Raw genomic sequence first — 19,296 nt, 5'->3', positions numbered from 1 at the left:
CCTAAACCCAGCTCCACTGCCACCTGTTCAGAATTTACTATAAAGCTGTTAAACAAGACGAGAACTTTGATGCTGACTGTGAAAACAAGTTTCACTGTATCTGACCCGAGCAGCACTCACTACTGATCCAGAAGCAAAGGAATTTGATTTTTTTCTTTAAGCACAGCTATCTTTTTACCTTTATAAGCTGTTTAAAAAAATGTAAATAAAATAACTCAGTGGACAATAGAGGGCATTCATCCCACAGAAAGACAGCCGCCACCCTTAGACATGAAATATCGCAGCACATTAAGTCATGAGACCCCGCTAATCAAAGCTGACAGGGCCCTGAATGTGATTTCTGCTGAGACTTAGCGATATCATGGGGCACTGAAGCATGCACAGCCTGCCAGACTGCCCCTGTTCATGTGACAATGGCTTTTATTCCCGAAAGGGGCCTGCGAGTGACAAGAGTCCCCTTTGTCTTTAGGCTCCTGCATTCGCAGTGCAAGAGAGGTTCATTCAACCAGCCCCAGACACTCTTTGAAAGGCTGAAGTGTAACATAAGATGACCATGAAACACTAGCTTGCCTTCTGCCTATCCCTCATTCTTCTCAAGCACAGCCTGGCCTATTCAGGGCCTCTCACAGACTCGCTCGCACTGCATTACCCCCGGTCTGCTGAATCCCCGCATTGTCCCGGCCCCACCGGCAGCCATCGCCCTTCCCACAAAGCCGTCCACCCGGCAGCCCGACCAGGCTCCGGCACGGCCCGGGACAGCCCGGGTCAAGGACCGCGTGGAGCCACGGCCTGCGGCTTCAGGGGGCGTCTGGGAAGGGGACAAAGCCGCTGCATTTCACCTGAAACTACCTGAGCGGGAACATGAAGCCCTTCTGCCTCTTCACGCCATGTGGGCCATGAAGAGCAGACCCGGGAGCCCCCTGCACAGCTCCAGAGCGCCCTGCACGGCCCCATGCTGCCACACTCCTCCAGCAGCTGCGAACGGATAAAAACCCCAAACAGGCCAGACGCCTCAAAAACCCACTTACGTGTCCCTGCTTTTTGCTTTAACTCTCACGGTATCAGCTTGTTTCTCTGCATCACGGGAGCACTAGTGCCATCCACTGGCCAGCGCTCCCCATCAGGTGCCTCCTCACCACAGCGACTATTTTATACTGCTAAATCAGAATAAAGTTATCTTCCCCCAACCCCACCATCACCTGTGCACAAGTGATGGTTTTCCTGCGGCCCCCAGGACACCTGCACCCTGCCCGCCTCAGGCGGCCCTCCCAGCAGCTCACTGCAAAACTCCCGCCTGCTGCAATTCACAACCTGGTTCAGCTTTTGACCAGCTCTACTAAAACAAGGCGTACGGGGAGGGCCAGATGCGGTTCAGAAACAAGTAACCACCATGGCCATCCCCAGGGACCTCCGGGATCTCATTTTCTGAAGAAATCTTTTTCCAAAACCTCTGTGAGGGAAAGGAGCCTTAACCCATGGGGCAGAGCTGGGGACCTTCATGGTTCGCACACCACAGTAGGAACTGCGTTAAAACAGGCAAAGGAATAACGTGCTCTAGAATAAATGCCTGGTGTCTTGTTGTAAATACAGCAAGAAAATAAATAATGACAGCAAGGATTTATAAGGATTTCTGTCTTTTCTGGTGACAGACAGAGGAGCCAAAAATCCCACATGTGAATCTGCTTTACTGCCCCATCTCTCAGATGGGGAAGAGCAGGACGAACAGACACGCCACAGCCCACTACAAGTCCTCAGAGCCCTAGTTCCATGTTTTTGGGGGTTAGTTGCTGTGAACTTAGGTATGAACAGTCCCCAAGGGCAGTAAAAGATTTCCTGTTATTCTTGAAGATAATTCTATTCATCCTTCTGGCAACAAAACAAAACTAGAAGAAAGTTATGGCTGAGGGTAAGCAACAGTTGAGGTTTCCTGTTCTTCACACTGGGAATGACTAGTAAATGAGCTTTTCTGTGGAAGAAAGAACAGCAACACAATTCCACCAAAAAAAAAAAAAAATTCAGAGCTTTCAAAAACCAGATCTAGAAAGAACTGCATTTCTAATGAAAACAATAAATAACTTTGGAGCCATGACCTTAAAAATCACACTTGAATATAGTCAAATACTACGTTTCTTTTAGGATTTTCAAACACTCATGTTCAAAAACTTACTGAGCTAAAGAGCAAGTTTCAAGCAGCTACCTGTGAACTTCTGATAAAATGTGAAATATCCTTGTTTCAGTATTCAAAGAAATCAACAAGAATGGAATTCCACGATCTCACTTGGGAATTCGGCTTTACTGAAGAACAGGATTTTAAAAATGCTATTTGATTTTTTTCTTTTGCTAAACAAGGTCAAGCTGTTCCACACCATCAAAGTGAACCATCTTCCTTTGAGAAAAACAAACCTATGGTTTTTGCCTTTTAAAGCATTAACAGTATTGTAGTTTGCTCATGAGAACACTTGCAAGGCTACCAAGACATGATGGTGATGCCAGAGATGCTGCAAGTACTCTAAACCACAGGGTAAAACATGTCAAATTCTGGTTTTGGTGAACTCCTGCCAGTGTCAGCCACTCAAACTCAAATACACGAGTAGTAACACATTTTGAATATGAGCCTCAATGGTAAAGAGGCTTCGAAACTCCTCAAACTGGAACCCTTTGGTTAGGGTAATCATGTGGGAACAGAGAGATTTTCCAGCCCCTCCTCTCTGCAGGCAGATTGGAGATAGCACAGCAGGTCTATGACCAACTACTAAAATCCCTTCTTTTCTTGCCAAGGACAAGGAAAACAAGAACACAACCATCCCCTTAAATTCTCCAAATTAAACCCTATTAACCTATTACTTTCAAAGGTCAAAAAAGGGGTGGAGGAAGGATTCACTAGCATTCTGTACTCAGCCATTAGAAAAAATGAGTTTGAACACAGCCTACTCATGTACATGGGAAGACCACGCTAAGCTGTACCATTCACAGTGTGCAGCTGCTGTGATGAAACGGAATTCACATTGAAATGCATCCAAAAAAGGACACAGACATTAACAGAGAACTAGAGAGCTGGGTAGGTAAATTTATTTGAAAGACATGACCCACCTCTTTGTAATCGCCCTTGTGATAAAGATGACTGACATGTCCAAGCAAATAGTTCCGGTCTGCTGTATGGAGCTGGTAAATGCTAATCAGAGGGTCAAGAAGATTAGCTGGGCACTGGGCTAGTATTCTGAGTACACGGGCCTGCAGCTTCTTCAGCTTGATGCCAGACTTAAAAAAAAAAAAAAAAAAAAAAAAAAATCAAACACAGATTTAGTAAAGATGGCTACAATTCAATGGCAGTTGAAAATGCAGCTTGTTTGAACAGTGGAATAAGCCAATTCCTTGGGAAGGGATTCTCCAATTTCCCCATGGAGTCTGCAAGCAGAAATCAGAACAATATGATACACATTTTTTTCACAGCTTCCAATTAAAAAACATTAAATGTTTGCGGGATAATTCTGGAAAAGGCATATGGCCTTGTGCAAAAGTAAAATATGAAACTGGAAAAATGCCCTCTTTTACTAACACAGCTATTTAGAAATTCTCCCCTCTAGTTCCCAGCAGAAAATCTTTGAATCAGCAACTCCCCTCAAGGGAGATCTCACCTATCAGGCATAAGAATTCAATTTTCATTCCCAGGCTTGCTCCTGGGTGCAAGAAGGGCAGGAAAAGCAAAAGCATCATCAAAAGATGCACAGATACAAGTATTAATCCTTGTGTTCCCGCATAATCATTCTCTTATGACATAGGAATTTCAGTGCCAGTAGCACTTCACTGCACGTTGCAGATACTGTAATGGCAGAGCTCAACAGCTAAAAAGAGCCATTTGGAAAAATGGGAAATGAAACAACACAAATATAAAAGTATCTTGCAGTTCAGAGCCAAAAGCATACAAAAAAGAGAAAATCAGTAGGTCAGAATATAAGGCAGCATAAAGAATGGTAAAAATTAGGATGTATAATCTGATGACCCAATGTTACAAAGCTAATCATTCAAATGCTGAAAAGTCATACTGTTACCATTTTCTGCATTCCCGATGATAAAAGCTCCCCACCATATGGCAGGAGTTAAGCAATCGTACAGTAACTGGCTTCTATTTGCAGAACTGGAAGAATATGCAGAGTAGATTACTGCAATTGGTTTTATCCTGACAGCAGGGATGTGAGTTCCAGTGGGAAAGCCTCCAGCCCGGCAAAGGCTGCAAGATCAATGCTTGATCAAAGTGGTTTGATCTGGAAAGATGGAAATCCCAGCTTGGAAGGGGAAACAGAGCTCTCGCATCACAGCTTCCAGTAATATTTCATTTTCAGGCCAGCATACAACAGATAACTACGAATTTCACACCTCGTCACACCGTGTTTGTATGAGACTATAGAGAAGACCCAGGACAATGGAATAAAGTGAAATTGGGGACACTTGAGGGACATTAAAATCAATTGCCCTCTCCTTTCTCCCGGCTCCCTTGCTCTCTCTTTTTCTAACCTGTTGAACAGCAGGATGCTCTTTTATCCAAAGCTGCAACTCAGTGGTGATGTAATACCCGAGGGAATGCCCTTTCCCCTTCCAATCACTGCTGCTCTCCAGCATGTCCAGGAGTCCTGCCAATGGGTCCTCCAGTCCTGCAAAGCCCCGCCTGATTTCTTCCTTGAGCTGCTGAGATACAAAACCACATTGTCATGTACAAAGAGATTAGTGAATCCTCCCTTCCCCCAGCCGAACACAAAGCTTTATTTTTTTTAATTTAATCTATTCAGAGAGGTAACTGTTGCTATTCAGCCACCATCCGCGCCTCCAGTGACTTTTCATGTCATTACAGATTCCTTCATGGCTCACTGCACCTCAAACCCAATGGGAAAAGCAGCAATTGTCCACACTAATTATCCCATAAAGACAGAGAAGTTGTTCTGTGGGGCAGACAAAGGGGCTTGGGATTTGGGGGAGGGGGAGAAAAGAAGTGAGTTGGAGAAAGGGGTGTTATTAGCAAAATGGCAATATTGAAGGTAGATAACTGGGCTCAAAAACCTACTCATCTTCTAACAGACCTACAAGTAATAAGGCATATAAACCCCTCCTCCTCATTCTTGTACCACAAGCTTTCATGTTTGACCTTATACACACTTTAGCCACAATGGCATAATGCTCCTCAACATAACAGGAATATTTGGGAGTATCAAAATAGTTTGCATTTTACACACAAGATTAAAAAGAAAGAAATATCAGAGTTCAAACTCTGTCAGATTGCCATCCTGCAAATCTATGCTCCCTTCCTCGAAACCTACCTGAGCAGTGTATTTTCTGTCGACTACCTACTGCCACTGCACATCAGGCACGGCACACCTCCACAAGTCTAAAGGCCATACGAAGGGACTTGGAACATGGGAAAACTCCACGCCATAAATCTTAGGAATCCCAGGGTGGTGTGTTTAGAAATGTGAAGGAATTGGATACTCACTTTGTGAATGTTAATAGGCTACTTACTACCCATCTGGTAGAAGTGATAAATTAGCAGTACTGAGCAATATCTTTATAATGTTTACATTAGAAGTAGTTTCCAAGGAGCTCGGAGGGTTGGCAGGGTGAGGAAGTGGCATCCTTCAGTACCCACACAGGACCTTTCACCGCATGGTACATGTACTGGCATGGAGCAAGGCAAAAGCAGAGACAGAAAATAAGAAATCACTAGGAGCAGCTGCTCTCTTTCTTTTCTGGCTAAAAAGCAAAATCCAAAAGATGCTCATTCCTGCCTGCAGCCAGCACTTGTAATTTACTGTACACGATGGCCCCAGCCGTAGCTTCCAATGGAAACAACACAAAGTTTGAAGAACGACATGGAAAACAAAAGAAAATCTACAGAAAATTTGCCAATGAATTTCTTCTTTTTTATTCATGGACAATATTTACTGGAAGACAGTTATTTTCCATAGCGTCTTTAATGTCTGGAAGAACCACAAAACCTATCGTTTATGACAGAAACTGTTTCTTTCTCACTAGATTATCAAATGCAGTATGAAAAAGCTGATGACTAACAAAGATGTGACTTTAGATAACAGATTTCTCCCTGTAAGTATTTTCCCTGTGAAAAGAATTTGCGATGTTAAACACAGGGCTCCAACTTCACTGTGAGATTCAGCAGAAGGAAAAGGCAAGCTCTTATCCAACCACAAATATCCAACACAACAGCCAAAGGAAAACAAAGCAACTCGCCAACTAAACTGCACTGTTTATAAATGGCCTCTCTTCTTTTTTTCTTTTTTTTTCCCCCCTAAAGCCCCACTTCAGCAGATTTAGACTCAACAAGAGCTTTCACCACACCGCTCAGCTTCTCCTCGGGCTGGAGTCAGAGCGCAGGCTTTGGCAGGATGGGCTCTAGCAGACACCAGGTCCTGGAAGAGCACAAGCCTGCTTTCACAGGCAGAGCATCTCCAAACACTGACACAACTGCCAGGAGCACTAACTGTTGTTATCTAGACTGTCTTGACTTTGTAGCAGCTAGACTTTGACAAGCAGGGGAGAAGCATTCTTCAAAACTTCCTAGCAACCTGAAGACTTCAACTATGGTACATATAGTTTGAGGGGGAAAAAAAACAAAGAAAAAAAAAGGCATGAGACACCTAAATCAGAGAGGAAAGAGTGCTGCGCTGCCTGGCTCCTCTCTCTGCCAGAGAAGGATTCCTCTCAAACGTGTAATTGCCATTTCCATTTCAATTGATTCCCATGGCAGGGAATGCTCCTTGGGGGATTTCTACAGCCTGACAGATCATGGGAATAGGAAAATTTTGCTGATGCTCAAACTACATACTCCATTCAGTTTTGGTCCCTTATTTCTAGTTACACAGCTCAGGGCAGTCTGCTGATGCCTCTTGGTTATTCCAAAACTGCCTTTCCTATGTAGGAAATGACCACTACTTATAACCATGTTCCAGAACTGAGGTCACGCCATGGACAGATACCCCCCTTCTATTCATGGTCACTGATTTGAGACCAACGGGCTGATTCACAAGTTAATAGACAGTACTGACTTACATTCACACACAGCAAAAGGCAAAGAAGCTCCCTGCCATTTAAATGTCAATGGAGCAGACTGAGCTGTATTTAAGGCAACTTCCCTCATTTATTTGAACTGGACAGTTGGATGTAAGCAGCAGCACCACACACCTCGAGTTGCACACTGAGGGCATGGCAGCAGCTGCCCCCCAAAAAAGCATCAACACTTGCTGTGGGTGCACTGCATGTCTGAAGGGTGGCGATGCCCTGAGCATGGATTAGCCCATCTCAGTGACAGGGTGACAAGCACATGTCAGAAACCATTGGGGGCATTCATGCTCTGCTCCCCACCTTAGAGGGAGCTGCTGCTGTGCCACTGCCTGGTCCCACCATAGCCCTCCTCATCTCTCCAAAAGGCTTTCCTCATAGTTCAGAAACACATCCTCCAGGTTCAGAAACACGCTTCTGCCCATGCCCGCAGCCACGCAGCCCTGCCTGAAGGCTGAGCCCGAGGGGGACAGACCTGCCCCACCAGGGAGCTGCAGCCTGCACACTCTGCAAAACCACACGTCTCACTGGGATGACCGTTCCAGAAACAAACTGAATAAGTGGAGCTGCAAGTGTGACTCATGGGGATCCTCAAGCTTTTCCACCCTCAGCAGGAAAGCTGCGGTGCTCTCTGCCCAAGGACACGTTGATGGGAGGCTTTGTCTTTTTCAGAGCATTTTTCTTCACAATCCACACACATCCCAGGGTATACAGCACAGAGATTTTGATGATTACTCCTTCCTATTGTTGTTTTGTGGGATTAACTGCCCTCAAGACCTAACAAATAATATTTTTTTTTCCTCCAACTCTAACAAAACTTGATAGAATGCTCAAGGCTTCAGAGTTGCTGAGCTCAAGTCTATGTCGGTGACTGACCATTTGGAAAGGCACCTCTCACACTGTGTTTCCAGTTGTTTAATTATTCCGGCTGGGAACCACAGACTATCAGTAATGGAAAGTCTAAGTGCAGCAGACAAGGACAATGACTAAACACTCCAGACACCTAGGATGGAGCACGTACACCAAGGTACTCAGCCACGCCGGCCATTTTACACAGGACACATTCCATGTGGCTATGTGGTGAGCTGCAGGTTTTTGGGTCTTTTAGAAAAAAACATCTCGGCTATGAACCTGTCTGAACAACGCAGAGTTAAACATGGGAAACTCACCACTAAGCTGATGCATCTAGTGTTTTTGTTAGTTTTCAAGCTCCCAAATTTAGATGAAGTATATTTTACTCCCTATGAGAAATCTCCACGTAGAGCCCATAGGGTGCTGTATAAAAATATAGCACTAATTTTAGACAGGCAGTGTAAATTGCATTCACCACTCTAAAAGGCAAAACCAAACCAAATCAGAAAAAATAGTAAAAATACTTTGAATACAAAGGCTTTGATATCATTTCACTTGGCAAAGAGCACTTTTCTACTGACTTCAACCCTCATATTTTTCAGCTACTAGAAATATTCTTCCCCCTCACCCAATTATCCTCCATTTAATGGACAAAAAGAATGTTTAGAAGAAAACAAAAGCAACTTTGATTTTTTTCCCTCTGTAACTCAGCCCTGTAAACTTCAGCTCTTTTATATGAGCCCCTGAGCTGCTTCACATCACACAGAGCTACCTTTTCTTTTCACTTCTTGCTGCAAATGCATAGGCTCTTCCCCTGCGTGCTGGAACTGAAAGCAATCATGAAGAATTGCAGGTCTGACCTAAGCATTCTGCGTCTGGACATGCTCTGCATGCTGTTATTAACTGCAGCGTGGAGGGGAGGCTCAGCCTTACCTTCTTCATCTCTTTCTTTGTCCAGAGAAGCTGAAGGGTTTTCAGCAATAGGAGTGGGTCCTGGCCTGGAGGAGGGGGAAGAGAGAGAAAGAGAGGGAGAGAGAGAAAAGGGGGAGAAAAACAAAACAAAACAGATTTATTGGCTCTGTACAGGCAGCCTAGACACACTGGTGCATTGTTTCACCGAAGAGAAATCAGCTACTCCATGCCACTGTGTTTGAAACCACCAACCTTCCAACTGTCAGTCAGGATTAAAGTGTGAAAATCCCTCACTCTGAAATCCTCACAAAATAACAGACATCATCCATGCATGGCTTTAACTAAACACCCACATGGGCTGAAATACTGAAAAGCTGTATTTGTGCATTTACAACTAAATCATGCTGCTCCTACGCATCAAATACACCCCCACCAGTCCCCTCCTCACCGCTCCCCCTTTTTAATATTAAAAAAAAATGGTCCTAGAAGAGTAAGCATCTCGCACAAGTTGGAAAGGATTATCAACACACTCAATTTTAATGAAATGCTCTTAAGTGTTAACCTCATCGCAACCTGTGGATGGAAGATGCGAGTGGGTGAATTTATGAGAAGATCAGCCTCTATTTGCTTGGCAAGCGCAGGGCAGTCTTTGTGTGCTGGAGAGCCGAGCCTGCCTGCGCAGGGCAAGCCATGCAGGGCTGGAAGCAGGCTGGGCTCTGACGTGACTTCTCAAGATGGTGGTTGAGGAAGAGGAAAGATGAAATGCTGCTGTGATTAGTGGCAAGGCTAAAAAGAAAAGTGATCAATCATTTCAAAAGAAGGTTATTTGGAATGTTTCTCTTTTACTTTTCACCTAGTTATTTGAGAACTTGCATTCAGTTGTTATTTTGTGTCTATTATCATTCATCATACCAATATTATTCATCATACTCAGTACTGCTGAACCAAATGTTTAGGAATATTTAATTTTAAAAGCAGTAACATTTTTGATATCTGGTTCTATTTGATTTGCAATTATTTACTTACAAAACCATGACTCGGAATATTCTGAATGAAACTATTCTACTGCATCAACAGTTTAAATGTGAAGAATGAATTTAAAAATCTGAATTAGTTCTCCCAAAACACTCCTTGTATATTTAGTTCACCTCCTCTTATGTTTTCATAAAGCCAAAAGAAAAACATTAAACTGAAAAGGAAACATCCTTTCAATCACCTTCTGCATTCTGAAGTTCCTAAATAGCTCATTTCCCAACGCTAGATTTCTTGCTTAGTATCCCATCTCACTTCATATTTCAGGTCACAAAATGCTACTTCAACTGTGAAAAGCTCTACCTCATCCAACTAAACTCTGAAGCACTGCATTTATAAAATATTTTAAGTAGCAAGCTGATTAGTGGTTGAGCCAAGAGAATGATAGTATTCCCATTATCCACTAACCTCTGGGAAACACCAGCCAAATTAAAAATGCCACATTTACAATTCATAAGATAATATTTTCTCTCATCTCTGGCTGTTCTGAAATCTTAAATCTCCAAACACTGGCTGTTCTCAGCTACTGCTGCTCCTTTGGAAAAAGAAAAGTCTCTTTTTACAACAAAACAGAAGAAAATCCAGATCCCTACTCCCCACAAAATTAGCAACTAACAGTCAAATTCAGTCCATGTGTGTGTGCATGCATACATACACACTCTCCTCTTGGCTTGACTCCCAAATAAATTTATACACACAGAGGAAAAGAAATTAGAATGCAACCCGGTGTGTAACTAAATACACTGTAAATCTGAACTGTAATTAATGCAGTGAACAAGCCGGAATGATACAGGAAATGAGAGCAGTTAGGAAAGCAGTGTTTCACTTCAGATACAGCCAATAATTCAACTTGTTAAAAAGCTTTCTAAACCTCAATTAACAAAACAAGCCCTTTTCTTACGTGACTTTTTCCTACCTTACCTCCCTGTAACTGAAATCTGATCTCACCATTTTTTCAATACATAGACACATGAAAACCATCTCTCCAGTCAATTTCAAACGACTCAGCACATTGCCAGCATGCCACTCTGCAAGCACGGCTAAGTAGGAAACAACTTCCCCCCTCCCCAAACCCTGGAAGTGAATGCACCCACAATGTAATTACTTCCACAACGAGTCTCGGGGCGCTGCCGAGCCCTGCTGTCGGGCTGCCAGGCCAGCGGGGCGGTGGCGAAGGCCAGTGCCGAACGCTGGGACGGGAGAAGGTCAACCATGGGAAGGGCAACCACCCACCTCCTGGTGTGACCTGACCAAAAGGGTTTGCTCTCCGTTCAGCCTGAGCATAATAAAGGGGCATCTCCCACTCAATTCTCCAGAATGGGGATTGAACAAGGAGAGGAAACACTGAAATATTAACCGCAGTACGCTGGTGTCAGAACAGTGCTGTTTCCCTCCTCACCTGGTAAAGCCCTGTAAGTATCTAAGGATGAAAGGCAGTGAGAGGCTAAACATGACAAGATAACTGACAAGCGGACTCTCCGAAAGCCAAACATAAACGAGACAACAAAGCAACATTATGCTTTTGCCTAGTCCCACCAGAGTGGACAGATGCTGCAGTTCATGCTGGATCCTCTGCTGTTGTATCTAGCCACCCTCCAGCTAGGACAGAAGATGTAAATGTGAAGGTCCACATCATTTTGGCTCCTGAAAGAAATAAACAATTCCTCTTTTCTTTCTCCTGCAGGACCTCTTTGGGGGACTAGCTCCCTCATGGTTCTCCTGGCACCCCTGAAGAGTGAAAAGTAAGTGTCTTTGGCATGGATAATGAAGTAGTAACAGTACTGTTATGTTCCTATTGGAATACCAGATAGGTTCCTGCTCATCCACATCCAAGAAGGAACCAGAGAAACAGCAGGAAACTAATGCCAGCATATCCAAGGAAAAAGGACAGGACCTTACAAGTTTCATAAGCGTTCCAGAATAAATCTGGAGAGCAGACAATTGCTCAACACAAAAGGGAGAGAGGAAGAAATACAAGGGAAGGAAGAACAAAGTAAAGCAACTGAAAACCAAATGGTCATAACTGAACCACAAGTGCATCTGGGCTCAACTCAGACGACAAGAACAGGAAAATTTGGGAGTGACCTCCAGCCACTGCAGTAGGAGCAAGAAGCAGCAATTACTAAGATACACGTATTAAAACAGTAACAGAACAGTGCCTGCAAAAGCAAGGAGGGGTCCCAGAGGCCAGAAAAATGCCTTCATATGTCACACTAAGAACACCCAAAAATCTCCACTTCTCACAAAAAGTTAAATTCTGCAGAGACTCCTATGTACTGAGAGATATGCAGCTATTAGCAAGGGTCATTCAATGAGCAAAACAAACAAAACAAGAATAAGGCCATCTAAAGCAGCATAAAAAAGCAGCGTGGCAAGAAGGAGAGCATCAGCTCTCTGCTCCCAGCTATGAGCAGCCAAGGATGGCCAGGTCTACCATGGTGGAGAGGCCAAGACGTCCCCCAGGCAGCTGATCCCATTCAGTTCCTAGATCAAGCTTGAAGAAAAAGTGCTCAGTCTGACACTGATCCTTTACAGCTCCAAAAAAAGGGGGTTGCAGACCATAAAATATCTGGCAAGGCTTCACCATAACAAGGTTATAGCACTTCAGTGGAGATCTCAAAAAGACCCATCTGCATCCACTCCATCAAGACACAAATGACCTCAATTTCTTCATCTGATAGTTTCTCCAAATAGTATGTTCCTGTTTTAAAAATTTTGACGTTAGTGTATTTCCTTTCAACATTTTTCATTCTGAAAATAAATTTCCTCTGCCCTGAATCTGGTACCAAAATTGGAGGAGATGGTAAATCAAATGTTTTCCAGTTCTCAATATCTGCGGTTACATTTCAAAACCATATAAACCACAAGGCTTATATTTTTTAGTTAGAAAAGTGCCTTTGAGGAAAGCCATAAACTACTTTCTGTTCATTCTCTCCTTTTCCTTTGTGCATACATCACTCAAAACCTGCTGTGATCACAACAAAAGTGGTGCCCGCGGGCTGGTGAGGTAAAGCAGTGGTTTTGCTATTGCGTCCTTGCAAAATTCTGCTGCATTATTCACCGGTTCTGCTGAAACGCCCCAGCAAGAGAAACCCACTTTCTGACTGAGGTTCCTTGTGCGTCTCGCATGGGGAAAGTGAGACATACAACCTCAGAGAAGGAATTTACCAATGAAAAAAATCTCTCAACACTTTCTCTTCGTGTCAAAAGCCATTAAACACCCCACAGCCCAAAACCTGGAAGAATTACAGTCAACTAATTAAAAGATACAGAATGCAAGGAAAAAAGGAATCCCCCAAAAGGAGGCTAATGTCACTGAAATGCAGGATCGCATCCACCAAACAGTCAATTACAGCTGAAATTCATGGACAGAAAAGGTCAAGAACAAAATGCTAATGGCTAAGTCATCTTTAGGCAGACAGCTTACACCTCTGCCTTGCAAACTAACAGGATTTTAATAAATGTTTAACGGAATATATAACAAATCCAACCCACCCAGTAAATAATCAGTGAATTTTTACTATTATCTATTGTTTTGTGTGCCTTCTGCCCCAATAAATCCCCGAAATCTGTCATCTGTGAAAACTCCTATTCATCTCAACAAGCCTTTGAGATATTTTTCTGAAAGGAAAAGAAAGGTTCTAGATATTTCAATGTCACCATAAGTGCTGCTAGCCCATTTGCACTTAAAAACTAAAATATATAAATGTATAGGCAATGCATAAACTGGGGATGGGTGGGGGAGCAGAGTTATTCAGCCAACTCCTGTTTCAGAAGTATGACAGGTACACCTAACGCTGTGTAATTTAAATTACATCTGAAAACCAACAAATAGTATGCTATGTGAATAAAAAATTAATCAGAGTTTCTTATCAAAACCTACTTTGTCTCAATTTTTTTCAGAAAAGTATAGTTCACACCCAGTGTGTGCTAGTTTTGTAGAAGAAAAGGCTGATAGGGAACAGAAATAATATCACTTTGATGATGCAAAAAATGAATGGATACATTTTCTAGCGACAAATTTTGAATCTCAAGAACAAGCTGATTTAATTAAAAAGATACGAAAGTCCTCCATAGAAACTCACAGATTTTTACACCTTCTAGGTCTTCTTGCTGTGCCTACTTTTAATGAGCACACGTAACATAAATATACCTTCCAATCTTGTTTAAGTATTTTTGAGCTTGAGAAAATGATTCCATATGGAATTTCTCCTAACAATGTGAAATCACATTTATAAAAGACACAAAACCCATTTTAGAATATAAAGGTATTATACAATATACATTGTAAAATTCTGGGTTGTAATTAAAAAAAAAAAAGAGGAAGTAGATACAATAAACAAAAGATGAAATGCTATATTATTTTAAAATGAGTAGAAAGACTTCAGAAAAAGCATGTATACGTGAATATGTGGGTATTAGCCAGTGGGGCATGGCAGTGCCATTCTCCTTTTGCTTTGTAGGAGGCTTTTTCAGTAATTTGTTCTTACTTGGATTTACTCCAGGGTCTGGGGAGAGATATCTAACATACTACATAACCATGGAATGGGTAAAGATGTCATACACGCTAGAATTAACGATCACCAATCAAAAGAGATATGATATAGATTAATCACTTTTTTTTTTTTAAACAGTTAGGATTATGTTATCGCAACAGTATTTGGTCCTGCCACATCATCCCTGCCTCGTACTGAAGACTCACCTTCAAGAGATGCTTAACCCTCTGTTAAGCCTGAGGCCTCCAACAAACCTAGGACTGAGATGGGGAAATCTCTTTGAAAAGAGTTAGAAATTCAGATGATGAGAGACCACCCGCTGCCCCAGAGCATCCCTACGAAGCATGTTCCCCAGAGCTGGGAACTTTGGGCAACTTCTTGCTTATTACTGTATCTTTTGGAGTAACTGTTGTGTTTCCATCATAGGGGCATCCAGTTAAAACATGACCTAGCAGCAAGGATAATGTAACTTTCTTCCTTGGTTTCAGAGGGAGGGAAGAGCGAAGGGTAATTAGTGCATCAGAAGCTGCAAAAGACAGAGGTGGGACGCGGGTTTTTTTCACTGGTCAGAACTTGACAGATGCAATATCCTGAGAAGTGAGTTTGTCGGTATTGCTGCTCCATCCCCCTTGTACCAATCCATTCTCCATTTCTTATTGAGAACACGTGTTCTAAATGACATTTAATGGCATTGCCGTAATTTGCCTGTATTTTTGCAAACAGTGCCAAGGATCATATTTCCTACTTCACCCGCAATGAAACGCAACCTCTGCTTGCTTTGCATCCATGCCGACACAGGAGTAGAGCTGAGACAGCCACCGTTTTCTGCAAACCCAAGGTCAGTTTTTCCCTTTTCTCATTCAATTCACTTTCTGAATATAAAAGTCACAAATGGTTTTGCTTAATAGACATGGCACTGTACCAAGTAAGTTATAACTGGGAGTGAAGAGGTATATAAAAATGTAGTTTTCCCCATAAAGAATCAAAAAACAAACAACTTAGCAAGCAGCCAAGAAGGCAGCACTCCCAACTACCGAGAAACCATGGTAAGACCACCAGTACCAAAGCAAGGGCTTTAGCAACCCTTTGGCAACCGCTGTGTTTGCACTGCATTCCCCCCACACCTCTATGCCCCAAAACACACGTTGCTTCAGTGTGGTCTGGGAGCCCCCCCCAGGCTGTGGCTGCGGGGCCGGCTCACGCTCAGCACATGTGAGTGAGTGTCTGTGGATGCTGCTGGAGCACCTGGGGCCCAGTGCCCACAGTACTTCTCCCCAAGTTAGCACCCAACAAATGTGCTCTTAGGGATGGGGAAGTGAGTGTGGACCTGTGCAGGTAGTGCACTCTGCGCATCAATTATCTAATGAGCATCCACGTCATCTTCTGATCAGATCTGCAAGTTCATATGAACCAAGGGAGTCTGTGGCTCTTGGATACCTTGTCATCACCAATTAAATTGTCTACAGTTGTCTTAGGGGAGATTGATTTTTTCCAGAATATCCCTCACATTCCAGTAACACCATGACCAGGATGAACTTCCAAGGCATCCTTCTCCACCCCTGCATGTTACTTTTAAATGTGAACTTAGCACCATCTTGGGGATGGGGAGGATTTTCCACTCCTGTTTCAGATGCACCTGCAGCAAGGAGGTCAAAGGCTCTTTAATACTTTCTCATAGCAGACTCTGTGTCTTAGGAAAAACAGATATTTCCAGGAATGATAGCAGTTCACTTCCAAGAACACTATGACTAAGGAGTAACCACTCAGTGATTCATTCCAATCTCCACGGACTGCAGTGATGAGACTCCCACTAAGAATAATAGCACCCCAGAACTATTCGCTCACAGGGAAATGTCTCAGGTAGCAGTGTCTGCAGACAGGCAGAAGAATGCTGCCATGTAAGAGCCTGATCAATTTAAATGTTAATTACATCCCACCACTGAATCCTCCAGTGCAAAATTTACAAGAGGATCAGATGTCACAAAACTATTTCATTTCAGAAGCAATAAATTGCTCTGCTTTAGCACAATTTCCAGGGCTCCAAAACTCACTCACCATTCCCGCTACCAATTCCTCAACTCCATCTCCCACAAAAGACAAATATGCTTTTAAAATGTATAACTATGTGGGTTTAGCTGAATTCAAACAACAAGGAAATGAAGTAACAAGATGGAGAGGGTCCTTCTTTATAAGGTATGTCTGGCTCACTCCAGCCTTTGGCTCAGTTTCCAATTTTAGCTACAGCTTTCTAATTGACAGAACTTTGAACTCCACCACACAGAATGCTTCAGATCTCAGAAGGGAAGTAACCACATGCAGCTACCACAGTCTTAAAAACTCCATACACCACACACCTCCCCTATAATTTTAACATTAAAGATTTAGCCTTTTGGGAGGTCTGTGAGTCTAGGTTCACCAAAGAAAAGCATTTATTACTTGTTCCTCCAGTTCTTCATTCACACATTTGGATTCACCTTCTGCACTAACACAGCCAGTGGAAGTATCTGCATCAGAGAGAAGGGGAAAAAAAAAAAGAAAAAACACATCCCCAAACCCAGTAAGCTCCTCACTTGTAATCACCTGATTACGAACATCAGCTCATTTTCAGTAGCCACAATCCTCATTTAACATGAATGGTTCCTTATTTCTCCATCTGTTGACCAGCTGTGACTGCTCCGATACATTTCTTCCAGCCCCATAATGCCCTTACATGATAGTCATCTACTCCTGCTTGCCAGACGAGAGGAGGTCTGTAGGCCATGGCTGGGTTTCCCCTGCAGTCTCTACAGCAGATGAAGAGACGGCTTCCCCACAGCTGGAATTGTTACTGAAATAAAGGTGTTCACATCACCTAACTCCGTGCCACGAGGTGGTCCAGACAATACTTGGAACTGCAGAACCAGTTTATGTTTTGGTTCATAGGCCAGAGAGAAAAGTCAGGTAAACCCGAAACAATGCCCCCTACCCCAGTTTTTTCCCTGTATCAAAAGCAGAGGGAAAGCTTCCTTTCAATTCAAATGAGACAGTTGTTTCACTCAGCAAGAAATATTTTGCTTCACTTTAGGGGGGAGGTCAGTATCTAGAAGATTATCTTCTCATGGTTCTTCGCCATCTTTCAGACAGACCTGATTTAATAGAAACATCTAATTCAATTATGTAGCTTGCACACAGGATGGCAAGGTAGAGGCCAGCAATTCCTAAATTGTAGTCTCTGGTTTTGATCTACTGTATTAATGTGACCGCATGCAATACTATATCAAAGGGTTACCTCTACTAATTTATTTTCTCTAATATCCTTGCAAAAGCTTATCATAAAGCATTCAATGCTGATTTCATGTTTCTCCTTTGATTCTTCTAGAGAAAAGCTGGAATTCCTCAGATGCCATTAACTGAGCCCACCCCTTCCTGGGATCACTATGTTAAGCCATACCTTGGTCTATACTGCCAACTACATCATTACTGAAAAGTAAAAATTTAGAGATCAAACAGAAATACGGCTGGAGAACGAGCTGCACAGGCAGAACACTGAGAAAGAGAAACTGCCATGCTGGAGAGGAGAAAGGGAAATGAAGAATAGTGGGTAGAGTAAAAGTGTATTGAAAGGAATACAAGTTTTTCTAGAAAAAGAATCCAGTCTTTCTCAATGGCAGTAAAAGTCATTCTTTAACTAAGGGCAAAAGAGATCCCTTCCATTCTGAGAAATTCAAGTTATGAGAACATAATAGGAAACCTCACAATTTCACTAATACATGTTCTATTTCTCAGTGAGTCAGAAGTTCACATTCTTCTAATGCAACCTCCCAACTGAAAACAATCCCCACACTTCAAGCAAAAGAATAATAAAGCACACATATGCTTCTTGTAAAACAATCCTTACAAATAACCATGGCTTTTGTTTTCATAATGGCTAAAATTCATCATTTCCCCCCCAAAAAACACAGTTCAAACAAAATGCACTCTCATTAAAAGAAAAGGCTTGCTTGTCTGAGCAGAACAGCCAATAACATTTTCCTCTTATTTTCTTAGTGCTTTTTGTCAATGAAAAGAAAGGAGAGTTGCTTACCAGACACCACAGTGTAAGGCAGGCAGGCTCAGTGCGCCTCCACCCTCGGCACTCCACACCAGGACCTTCCTCTCCCCCACCCCACATCAGCCCCAAGGGCCACTCACATTCCTCTCCCACTCAGTGCCTACAGACACCTGAGCAACAACATCTAGGCATTGCAGGCGGCGTGTGAGCAGAAGATGCCTTTCAGATCTGGTGCCAAATAAAGAAATAAAAATGAAACCTAATCAAGTTACACAGCTTTGGGAACATCCTCACACAGTGCCTGAGATGACCCACTCTCAGGGAGCAGAAACATCCCTTCCCCTTGCACAGAGGCAAAGGAGAGCATCTCGCACCGCCTCTCTGAACACACATGTGGGTCACCACCTCAAAAAAAAAAGAAATCATTTTTGGATGCTTCCAATACACCCTGGCTTGACAAGGAGAAGTGCACCTATTTTTACATAAGTGACAATTTTAAAAATAACACTAACAAGTTGCTTTCTAGGCAGGTAATGAAATCCAAATTAATAAAAGCCTAAAAAAATGTAACAATCATAAACCTTTTGCAAGTAATTGGCAACACTTTTAATGGCTTCCTCATCTGTTAGACGGGCTATAACCTCAATATCAAGGGTTGTTAAGCACCAGGATGACAATACAATCTCTGGCACAGGAGGACTTGGAGTTGCAGACTGATGGGAGTCGGGGCACACACCAGAAGGGAGGACAGCAGTGCATTCCCTCATTCCCTTCTGATTTTTCACACCCTCTCCCTACACCTTCACTGCCAGGCACAGCCAGAGAGGCGACTGAAGACACTGAGCTCAGTGGATCCCCGTCCTGCCGAAACTATGGTTTGTATTCTTGTTATTTAAGCAAAAACCACAGTTT

The 19,296-nt window shown here is 42.9% G+C and overlaps 1 protein-coding gene across 14 annotated transcripts in view; it reads right to left on the bottom strand.

Annotated features, from left to right (window-relative positions):
- The window catches only part of EXD3 (exonuclease 3'-5' domain containing 3), a 295,489-nt gene that overhangs the window by 193,526 nt on the left and 82,667 nt on the right, over window positions 1–19,296 (bottom strand). For 13 of the 14 annotated variants that reach the window (XR_008239335.1, XR_008239338.1, XR_008239337.1 and 10 more), the window contains exons 4-6: window positions 8,848–8,912; window positions 4,513–4,683; window positions 3,091–3,258 (exon numbers count right to left, since the gene is read on the bottom strand). Coding sequence is in view for 9 of the 14 variants with exons in the window: in XM_052815030.1 (XP_052670990.1) it covers window positions 3,091–3,258; window positions 4,513–4,683; window positions 8,848–8,912 (404 nt within the window). In the remaining 5 variants the exon portion in view is untranslated. The remainder of the gene's footprint in view (window positions 1–3,090; window positions 3,259–4,512; window positions 4,684–8,847; window positions 8,913–19,296) is intronic. The other variant, XM_052815033.1, reaches the window with a different exon arrangement.

The sequence above is a fragment of the Harpia harpyja genome, chromosome 19 (genome assembly GCF_026419915.1).
Source record: "Harpia harpyja isolate bHarHar1 chromosome 19, bHarHar1 primary haplotype, whole genome shotgun sequence".
NCBI classification, from domain to species: Eukaryota; Metazoa; Chordata; class Aves; order Accipitriformes; family Accipitridae; genus Harpia; species Harpia harpyja.
Note: the sequence above shows the minus strand (reverse complement) of the source record. Positions and strands in the feature narration are given on the sequence as shown.